Source organism: Heteronotia binoei, chromosome 15, assembly GCF_032191835.1.
Source record: "Heteronotia binoei isolate CCM8104 ecotype False Entrance Well chromosome 15, APGP_CSIRO_Hbin_v1, whole genome shotgun sequence".
Lineage (NCBI taxonomy): Eukaryota > Metazoa > Chordata > Lepidosauria > Squamata > Gekkonidae > Heteronotia > Heteronotia binoei.
This window is the reverse complement of record NC_083237.1, coordinates 39,875,437-39,886,377: the sequence shown is the minus strand read 5'-3', so window position 1 is coordinate 39,886,377 and position 10,941 is coordinate 39,875,437. Positions and strand designations below refer to the sequence as shown.

The 10,941-nt window shown below is 46.5% G+C and overlaps 1 protein-coding gene across 1 annotated transcript; it reads left to right on the top strand.

Annotated features, from left to right (window-relative positions):
* Positions 1–6,732: 6,732 nt before the first annotated feature.
* LOC132583505 (olfactory receptor 6F1-like) lies at positions 6,733–10,702 on the top strand. The gene is made up of 3 exons (XM_060255134.1): positions 6,733–6,773; positions 6,861–7,713; positions 10,586–10,702. The coding sequence occupies exons 1-3, from the start codon at positions 6,733–6,735 to the stop codon at positions 10,700–10,702; spliced, it is 1,011 nt and encodes a 336-aa protein (XP_060111117.1).
* Positions 10,703–10,941: the final 239 nt, after the last annotated feature.

The following is a 10,941-nucleotide window of genomic DNA, read 5'->3' as shown; positions in this document are numbered from 1 at the left end:
CCCAGCCATGGCCCCTATTGCCCTGTTCAGAATATCCGGAGCAGAGTCCAGTCAACCGGACATCAACAAAGAGAGTTGAGTGTCAACCTCATATTGATGACAATCAGTCCAAGCCACTGGACCAACTGTGTGAGGGGGCTCATGTAGATGTAAAATAACATTCAAGCAGGTAGCTCAGGGACATCCTCTCCTCTAGTGCTACCCTCTGTCCCCAACTGTGCAGAAAGGAGGAAAGCCACTGTAAAACAGTCCCCTGTATCCTAACAGCAAGGTGTTGGGTTGACAGATCATAGTCAACCATGTTGAATGCTTCTGTAAAATATAAGAGCAACAACAGCATTGACCCCCCTTGATCCAGATGTCTCCTGAGGTAATCTCTGAGAGTGACCAGGATTGTTGATTTCAAAGCCTGCAGGTGTCAATATGGAACTCCCATTGGTATACTACAATACATCCATATAACAGTGTACTCGTGGCAGCCACGATATTTGCGATAAAAAAGACTTTGTAAAGTAGTTGTGATTATCATGTGTGTAGAAAGCAAGCAGGCTTTAAAAATTTCTTATTCTGAGTGAGAAACAAATGTGTGTGGGGGGGATTAGTGCATGGCATTCCAGAAGCACCTGGGTTTTAGGAATGCCAATAGATCTGGCAGAAGAGTCAGAGTGTAGAGGTCAATGGGTTACACCAGCCCCAGAGACTATCTCCAGGAATGAGCTGGAGATTTCCCACAAGTCATGGAAGTTTCCCAGGATGCCTCCTAAAAAGGAAGCTTCATGGAGTCAATAGGAAAAGAAGCCTGGAGCTGGGTGGCCCAGGTAAAAAGGGGTGGAGAGTCTTTGGCGGGGGAAGGCAAGTAGGTGGCAATGGCTGTTTCCCCTGGGGTACCCAAAGAGGTATGTATGTATGTATGCATGCCTGTATGTATTTAATTCAATTTCTAAGCCATCCTTCCCTGAGGCAGGGCTAGGGCAGTGTACAACAGGTAGACAGAATACAATAAATAGTAGAAATCAAATCAACATTAAAATCTTCAAGACAGCAGTTATAAATCCAGACTGTATCCAAGATAATGGGTAAAATTTTCCAGTTCCAATTCCCACAGGCCCCTAGGGTGGAGAGGCTGTGGAAGGGTGAGGGTAGGGGTGTGAGAATGCCATACCATCCCCGTCCTCAATCAAATGCCTGGCAGAACATCTCTGCCTTGCATGCCCTGTAGAAAGGTAGTAAACCCTACAGGATGTAGATATTTATTTATTTATTTATTTATTTATTTATTTATTTATTTATTTATTTATTTATTTATTTATTTATTTATTTATTTAATTTTGCCCATTCCACAAGCAGACTCAGGGTGAGTCAAATAATTAGAGTGTCACAATAGACCTCTGATGGTCTCTAATATTCTCAGGCAGAGAGTTCCACCAGGTAAGGGCCAGGGCTGAGAAGATCCAGGTCCTAGTCAAAGACAGCCAGATCTCTCTTGGCCAGGGAACATCGAGTGCTATGCTCTTCCAGGAGCATATTGAGAGAGGTGGTCCCAAAGATATAAGGTAAAAATGTCCATGTGGGGACCCAGTGCTGGGTAGCAGGAGATCAAAGGCAGGGCCTCAGTTTGAGAAGGGGTGTCAGCACTCTCTCCCTCCTGACAGGAAAATATCAACAGAATAGTGTTGGCAGCGTACCCTAGTGGAAGGAAGTGAAACAGCACCCTCCAAGAATTAGCACAAGCCAAGGAAGATGGCTGGCAAAACAGGGACTATAAGTCAAAAAGGGCCTGTTCCATCACCATGTACAACAACTAGCTCTGCAGTGGTGGTGGTGGAGGTGGAATGTGCTGTCAAGTTGCAGCTGATTTATTGTGATGCCAGAGTTTTCAAGGCAAGAAACAAACAGAGATAGTTTGCTGTTGCTTGCATATGGGGACCCTGGATTTCCTTGGTGGCCTACCATCCAAGTACTTACCAAGGCTGACCCTGCTTAGCTTTTGAGATCTGACAGATCAAGCTAGCCTGGGCCATCTAGATCACAAGAAGGATCTAGATAACTCTGCTGTGCAGCTCTTAGGAGCAGGCCTAATTGCTGACAGCAAGAGTGAAGTGTGTCATGGATATACCAGTAATTGCACCATTTTATATGTTGGGATCTGCCTTCTGTCTCAATCAGAAAGCCAGACTACAAATGTACTAACTAAATAGATGTATTTTTAGCCCAAAATTAAAAGAGAATATCTAAAATAATTAAAAAACCAGATAAGTGTTATTCATTATGCTAACATCTCCATATGTTAAGGGATGTTTCTCATTAAAAAGTCTTTGGGAAATGGAACGTCTCCCTCCTTAACATACTTTTAGGAGGGTGGCTGTATTGGTCTCCTTGAAAAGAGTTGGATTTTAGTCCAGTAGCACCTTAGAGACCAATAAGATTTTAGGGCTATGAGTCTTCAAGAATCAAAACTCACTTCATCATTAGCACACTATATTTCCTTCATTTTGTTATTATATTTGTTGTTCTGTTATTTTATCTTGCCCTTGGGAGCTTCGTGGGTTTTTTTAACAGAGAGATATGAAAAAGAAGGAAGGAGTATTTGTTAATTATCATTGGGGAAATATGAATCTCCCTGCGATCAAGACACTTTACTTGCAAGAATTCGCTCGATCAGGTCTCTGGAGAGGTGGTCTATATATATTTGAAACAAGGGTCTTCTAAATAAAAGACTGGAGTATTTTGAAAATGCAATACAAATTAAGGCATCATATGTTTTAAAAGGGGGGTTGTATTGCATCATATGTTTTAAAAGGAGGGTTTGCTAACTGTTCTGAAAGTCCTTCTTTAAGATATCAAGATGTTGCTTTCTGTAGACAGTCTGTTGATTCCTTATATAAAGCTTTTTCTGTGTACTGTACTGGTGCAGTGGCAAGATTTTATAGTATCCTTCAGGAAATATTAGTCATTTCTCAGGATAGCTAGATGAATGTGTGACAGCTGTATAGACCTGCATTTCAACTATTCTTCATTGATGCCAGGTGATTATTAACAGAAAAGATAGTTTATAATAAATACATTATTCTAATGATACAGTATAAGTCTCATTTAAAGATTGAATGATTCTCAGAAACTAATTCTTGGAAACTATAAAGTTGGATTCAATGATGGTAATACTGCATAATCTGGGTTTAGAGAAACATAATATAATGCCCACGCTGAAGAAGGCAGGTCTCCCTTTAGTTAGTCTGGGTCCATAAGTTACTAGAGGCAAATAAAGGAAGGAGACAGAGACAAAAAGGGGCTCGGCCACCTTCCAGTCTACTTCCCATCCCAACGGTGGCAGGTAGTGGTACCAAGAGGAATTGCTCACCTCTGTCATTGGTGTTATGCAACGCCAGGTCCATAAACAACAAGACCGCGACCCTGAGGAAGTTTTTACTCCAGCAGGATGTGGACCTGGCTTGTGTGACCGAGACCTGGGTGAGGGACGGAGAGACAGTAGCTCTCTCCCAAATGCCCCCCCCCCGGGATACTCGGTCTTTCACCAATCACGGATCAGCAGGCGGGGGGGAGGAGTGGCATTACTCATACGGGAGGGTTACTCCTTTCGGGCCCTCCTGGACCCAAAGATTGATGGCATTGAATGTACCGGTCTGGCGTGGGATGTCGGAGAGGGGTTGGCAGTTTGGTTGGTGTACCGTCCGCCTAACGCACCAACCAGCGCCTTACCATCACTATTGGAGGCAGTGGCGGGCTGGGCGTTAAGGTTCCCGGGGCTTATGGTCCTGGGTGACTTCAACGTCCATGCTGACGACATGGCCTCCACTCAGGCGATAAACCTAGTGTCTTCCATGGCGACACTGGGGCTCTCTCAATTTGTTACGACTCCCACACATCAGGCCGGGCACACACTAGACCTGATCTTTGCGTCCAGGATTTTGGTGAACGATATCGCTGTAAAAGCGGTACCATGGTCGGATCACCTAGCCCTTAAGGCCCGTGTGGAGACGCCACCCTAACCCTGTATGGGCGGAGAGCCTATTTTGGCTCGCCCCCGGGGCCTGATGGACCCGGAACAGTTCCAAATGGCCCTGAGGGACCCTTGGCCCACTAGCAATTCCCTCGATGGCCTTGTGGAGACCTGGCAAGACCGGCTAACCAGGGCCATCGACGAAATAGCACCCCGGCGCCCTCTGCGCCCTCATATGAGGTTGGCCCCATGGTACACCTTGGAATTGCGCCAGCTGAAACAAGGGCTCAGACGACTAGAGAGGCAGTGGAGACATACTCAAGACGAAGCAATGAGAACATCCTACAGAACGTTTATGAAGTCTTATGAGATGGCAGTCAAGGCTGCAAAGAAAAACTACTTTGCAACCAAGATTGCATCTGCAAATTCGCGCCCAGCACAATTGTTTAGAATAATTGGGGACCTTATAACATTGCCACAAGGCAAACCAAACATTAGAGAATTGGAGATTGGCTGTGAGGCATTTGCGAAATACTTTGCGGATAAAATCTCATTGCTCCGCCAAGACCTGCCTACCACCTTGGAAACAGTGAGCGAAATTGAGGCTCCGGGCCTGTCTTCGGGTTTGGTGTTGGATCACTTCGACCCGCTCAGTCTGGAGGAAGTCGATGGGATCCTCTCCGCTGCTCGCCCAACAACATGCGATTTGGATCCTTGCCCCTCTTGGCTGATTAAATCCTGCCAGAGGGAGCTCAGATGTCCTTTACGGGACATCATAAATAGATCCCTCACAGAGGGGCATTTCCCAATGCCCTTGAAAGAGGCGTTGGTTCGCCCTCTCTTAAAAAAATGTACAGCAGACCCGGCCGAATTGGCAAATTACCGTCCGGTGCCTAATTTACCATTTTTAGGTAAAATCATTGAGAGGGCAGTGGCGCTGCAGCTCAAGAGGGTCCTAGATGACGCTTCCGTTCTTGACCCGTACCAGTCTGGTTTCCAACCGGGCCATGGGACGGAGACGGTGCTGGTCGCCTCGGTGGATGACCTTCAGCGGCAACTGGATCGGGGCGGCGCCGTGGTACTGATGCTACTAGACCTGTCGGCGGCATTTGACACAGTCGACCATCAGTTGCTAAAGCGCCGCCTCGCCAACATAGGGGTTTGGGGGTTGGCCTTGCAATGGCTTTCCTCCTTCCTCTCTGGTCGGGGACAAAGGGTGGCTATTGGGGGTGAGCGATCCCAGAGGCACACACTTGATTGTGGAGTGCCTCAGGGAGCAGTTCTCTCCCCAATGCTGTTTAACATTTATATGCGCCTCCTTGCCCAGATTGTCCGGAGGTTTGGGCTGGGTTGCCATCAATATGCAGATGACACCCAACTCTATCTACTAATGGACAGCCGGCCCAGCTCTGCCCCGGGGAACCTAGATTGGGCCTTGCAGGCTGTAGTGACGTGGCTCAGACTGAGTGGGCTGAAGCTGAACCCAGCGAAGACAGAGGTCCTTTGTGTGGGTCGCGGTGCCCTAGGAGGGGAAATAGCTCTCCCAACCTTCGAAGGCGCACCATTGAAATCAGCGTGCCAGGTAAAGAGCTTGGGTGTTTTACTGGAGCCTTCATTATCAATGGAGGCCCAGATAGCAGCCACTGCCAAGTCAGCATTCTTTCACCTGAAGCGGGCAAGGCAGTTGGCCCCCTTCCTGGAGTGTCGCGACCTCGCAACAGTGATCCATGCAACGGTCACGATTGGACTACTGTAATGCCCTCTACTTGGGGCTACCTCTGTGCCGGACCCGGAAGCTGCAGCTGGTGCAGAACGCGTCGGCCAGGCTACTATTGGGGCTCTCGAAACGGGAGCACATACGGCCGGGGCTGCGTGGACTGCACTGGCTGCCAATTATCTACCGAGTCCAGTACAAAGTGTTGGTCATTACCTTTAAAGCCCTATATGGCCGAGGACCAGCCTACCTAAGGGACTGTCTCTCCCCATATGAACCCCAGAGGGCACTGAGGTCAATGGGAAAAAATAAAATGACCACCCCCGGGCCGAGAGAGGTCAAGCTCCAAAACACCAGAGCACGGGCCTTTTCAGCTGCGGCCCCTGCACTGTGGAACCACCTTCCAGAGGAAGTGCGGGCCCTGCGGAACCTTGACCAGTTTCGCAGGGCCTGCAAGACCGTCCTTTTCAGACAAGCTTACATTGATATCGACTGCTGAGTTGCTAGGAATAAAGGAACCGCTATCTATAATATTACTATGGAAATATTTAAACTGGCAGAACCAGCGCCAGAATATTTTTATTGCTGCCAGATACATTTAAATTAACTTTAATCATGTATTTTAATTCTATTGACTGGTTTTTATATGTTTAATTTTTAATTGTTAAATTTAAAGTTTTATCTATTTATTTAAATGTATGAAATGTTGTTAGCCGCCCTGAGCCGCCTAGGCGGGGAGGGCGGGATACAAATAAAAAAAATAATAATAAAGAAATAAATGGTGCTTGCTAGCCATCTTAAGGCCCAGCACTAACAATGGATTACAATATCCTTATTTCATATTGTCATCACGTAACAAAGAGATGGTCTCCCACTTGAGGTAGTAACTACATAATTAACTTCATATCAGGCAAAAAAATATTTTGGGATGGTTTCTAGAAGTCCAGATAAAACACCTGGGTAAAAACAAAACAAAAGGGTAAAAAAATGTCTAGGCTTTGGGTCTTGGAGACCTTATGTTTTATTTTGTTTTTTAATTTCATTTTCCATAATTCAAACTATGGAGCATATGGAGACAGACAATAAAACTGCAATAACTACATTCATTCTCCTGGGATTTGGGAATGCCCTTGCACTTCAGATTCCTCTCTTCCTGGTTTTCCTAATAATCTACATTGTGATAACTACATTCATTCTCCTGGGATTTGGGAATGCCCCTGCACTTCAGATTCCTCTCTTCCTGGTTTTCCTAATAATCTACATTGTGACTATGGCTGGAAACATCATCATCATCGTGTTAGTAATCACAGATCATCACCTTCACACACCCATGTACTTCTTTCTTGGAAACCTGTCTTGTTTGAAGGCCTTCTACACTTCAACTCTTCTCCCCAGGATGTTGGCCAGTTTCCTGACAGGAGATAGAACCATTTCTGTTGGGGGCTGCTTTATCCAGTTTTACTGTTTTGGTATACTTGTGATTGCTGAATGCTACCTATTGGCATCAATGTCCTATGATCGGTATTTGGCAATATGCAAGCCTCTCCAATATGCAACTCTCATGAGCAGAAAACTCTGCTTTCTGTTGTCAGCTGTATCTTGGATTTGTGGGATAATGGCTATGAGTTTAGTAATAAGTTTGATGTCACAGCTGAAATACTGTGGCCCCCATGAAATTGATCATTTCTTTTGTGACTTGACACCAGTGATCAGTCTGTCATGCAGTGACACAACTCTAGTGACACTGGTGGGCCTCACAGTATCTGTCATAGGTAGTGTTCCTTGTCTTCTGACCCTGTTGTCTTACATTCGTATAATTGCTGCCATCATACGAATCCCATCTTCAGATGGGAGAAAAAAGGCCTTTTCCACCTGTTCTTACCACCTCATTGTAGTTTCCATATTCTATGGTTCATTGATATTTGTATATGTTCTACCAAAAAAAGAAGCTCTGAGAGAAGTGGACAAGATCTTCTCAGTCTTCTATACTGTCTTGACTCCTCTAATTAATCCCCTCATCTATAGTCTAAGAAACAAAGAAGTAAAAAAACCCTTTCCCCATATATCCCCCAGAGAGCACTGCGATCAGGGACAAAAAAATTGCTGTCCGCCCCGGGCCAAAAGAAGCCAGGTTATGTGTAATAAGATATAGGGCTTTTTTGGTGGCAGCACCAGAACTTTGGAACACCCTTCCAGAAGCCATAAGGGCCCTGCGGGATTTGTCTGCGTTCCGCAGGGCCTGTAAGACCGAATTGTTTAAGCAGGCTTTTGCTGTTTAATTGAAAAAGGGCTGCCACTGGACATCATATAGAATTCTGGTGATCACAGTCGAGAATTCAATACCGCTTATATTCTGCTGAAGCAGCGCCATAGAATGGTTTTAAAATTGAAATAAGTAAATTATGGTTTTATATGTTTTATTGGAATTGATTGTATTGTATAATGTTGTGAGCTGCCCTGCGTCCGCTTGCGGAGAGGGCGGGATATAAATTGAACATAATAAATAAATAAATTTAAAGAAAGTTGTTAACAAGTGTGGGATTTCCATGTGATTTGTTGGAGATGGAAAGTAATTAGACTAAACTCATCTGAAATAAAAACTACAGGGAGAAGTAATTGCTTGGAGGCTTCTGTAATACTTTCTACGTCTTTGAGTTTTCAGCTTTAGTAATGGAAATATAATGGGATTGAGTGTGAGAGAAAAAATTCTGTTTCTTTCCAAATCCTCTTTATGCTGTTGTTGATTCATGAATGAACTAACTTTCAATAAAAAGATAGTAGTAGTACTATTTTGTGAATATTTTGGATACTTTCCCCTCTAAAAATATTTGATACTTATCACACAGGTAAAAGACGAAGAAGAGATTGGATTTATACCCTGCCCTTCACAACCCATAGGAGTCTCAGAGCAGTTTATAATCTCCTTTCCCCTCCCCACAACAAGCACCCTGTTAGGTTGGTGGAGCTGAGAGGGTTCTGACAGAAACTGCTCTTGAGAAGAGCAGCTCTGTGAGAACTTGTGACTGACTGAAGGCCACATAAACAGGTGCATGTGGAGAAGTAGGGAATCAAACCCAGTTCTCCCAGATAAAAGCCTGCACACTCCTTCATGATCACAGTGTCTCTCCTGCCAGGTAAGTATATATAAGAGTTTGTGAGCCAGATTGCCCTCTAAAGAGGTTTGAGGAATTAGTTTGGTGGGCAACTAGGGCTCTAGCGAGATTAGGATCTACCGTATTTTTCGGACCATAAGACGCACTCCCCCCCCCCAAAAAAAAAGTGGGGGGGGGAGTGTGTGTGTCTTATGGTCTGAAGGTACATACCTTCGGGGGGGGGGCGATCCGCTGCCTCTGCCTCCGATCTGGCGCTTCCTCCACGCCTGCCTGGCTCCATCTTCTTCAGGCAAGCGCTGGGATCGCTCCACGTGGCCCCACCACAAACCCAGCGCTTCGCAAGCGCCGGCTGCGGAAGGGGCAGCATGCTTCCTCCTTGTCTTTCTGCCTGGCTCCACCTCTGATGCTTAAAGCAAGCGCTGGGATCGCTCCCTCCACCCTCCGATCCCAGTGCTTGCTTTAAGCATCACAGATGAAGCCAGGCACACAAGCAAAGAGGAAGCACCCACCCACTCCGCAAACCCAGCGCTTTGCGAGTGCCGGCTGTGGAGAGGACAGCATGCTTCCTCCTTGTCTGTCTGCCTGGCTCCACCTCTGATGTTCAAAGCAAGCGCTGGGATCGGAGGGTGGAGGGAGTGATCCCAGCGCTTGCTTTAAACAGCAGAGGTGGAGCCAGGCAGACAGACAAAAAGGAAGCACGCTGCCCTCTCCACAGCCGGCACTCGCAAAGCACTGGGTTTGCGGAGGGGGCAAGTGCTTCCTCTTTGCCTGTGTGCCTGGCTTCAGCTGTGATGTTCAAAGCAAGCGCTGGGATCGCTCCCTCCACCCTCCGATCCCAGCGCTTGCTTTAAACATCAGAGGTGGAGCCAGGCAGACAGACAAGGAGGAAGCACGCTGCCCTCTCCACAGCCGGCGCTCGCAAAGCGCTGGGTTTGCAAAGGGGGCAGGTGCTTCCTCTTTGCCTGTGTGCCTGGTTTCATCTGTGATGCTTAAAGCAAGCGCTGGGATTGGAGGGCGGAGGGAGCGATCCCAGCACTTGCTTTAAGCATCAGAGGTGGAGCCAGGCAGACAGACAAGGAGGAAGCACGCTGTCCCCTCTGCAGCCGGCGCTTGCGAAGCGCTGGGTTTGCAGTGGGGCCACGTGGAGCGATCCCAGCGCTTGCCTGAACAAGATGGAGCCAGGCAGGCAGGCGCGGGGGAAGCACCAGATCGGAGGCAGAGGCAGCGGATCGCCCCCCAGGAGGAAGATGCGTCCTATGGTCCGGAGCGCCTTATGGACCGAAAAATACGGTATGTATATAGAAGATGTCTCCTTTGAAAGTCACCCAATAACGAGGAGATATTGTCTATAATCAATGGTATTTATTATAAAATAAAGGCAATCATACAAAGTTATAAAAACATTCAACACATATACAGACCTAGGAAAACAGCATGAAATGCACAGTGGTAATACGAGGATGGACAAACAGGGCAATACAATTACCTATCGTAGTCTTCAAAAAAGTCTCCAATGGCAACGAAAAGGGGATGGGGAAAAGGACCCTAAAACTGATCAGGTTTGGGGGCATATCTAAACAGCAAGGTAGGGGTACTGTCAGATGCACACTTGAGAGACATTGGGTCAGATTTTTTAAGGACTACCTTGATCCCTTAGGGTGAGAGAGGTCCAAAGACCAAAGATTAAGGCTGGTCTTCCTCTTCTGGCTGGCATCATCTTTTTTGCAAAATTCCATTGGCAAAGGCTTGGGCAGTCTGGCAGGATACATGCCTTAAGATAAGCATGATGGCCTTATGCAGATGTCTGAAGCAACTGCTGGATACGTGGGGCTCCCGCTTCTGTTTGATGGCATCTGGATGTGCATGAAGATGATCGCCAGTGGTGTTAGCCTTAGCAATGGCTTCCATCAAGAGTGAGCTGAAAACTACTTGACTGGACAGCTCATGGCAGCGTGACCTCTTTCTCTGCAACAGCTGGGGTTGTGCACGCATGGAGAGGCTGGGAGATTGATTTACCCAAGTTAGCCCTTATCAGAGAGAGTGTCAAGCATTGGTATTTCGAATAAACAAGCAATTGTTAGATACAAAGACTCGTTTTATTGATAATCCGTTGTTGCTCAAGGTATGGTACCTTGAGAGTGATACAGAGTTCTGCA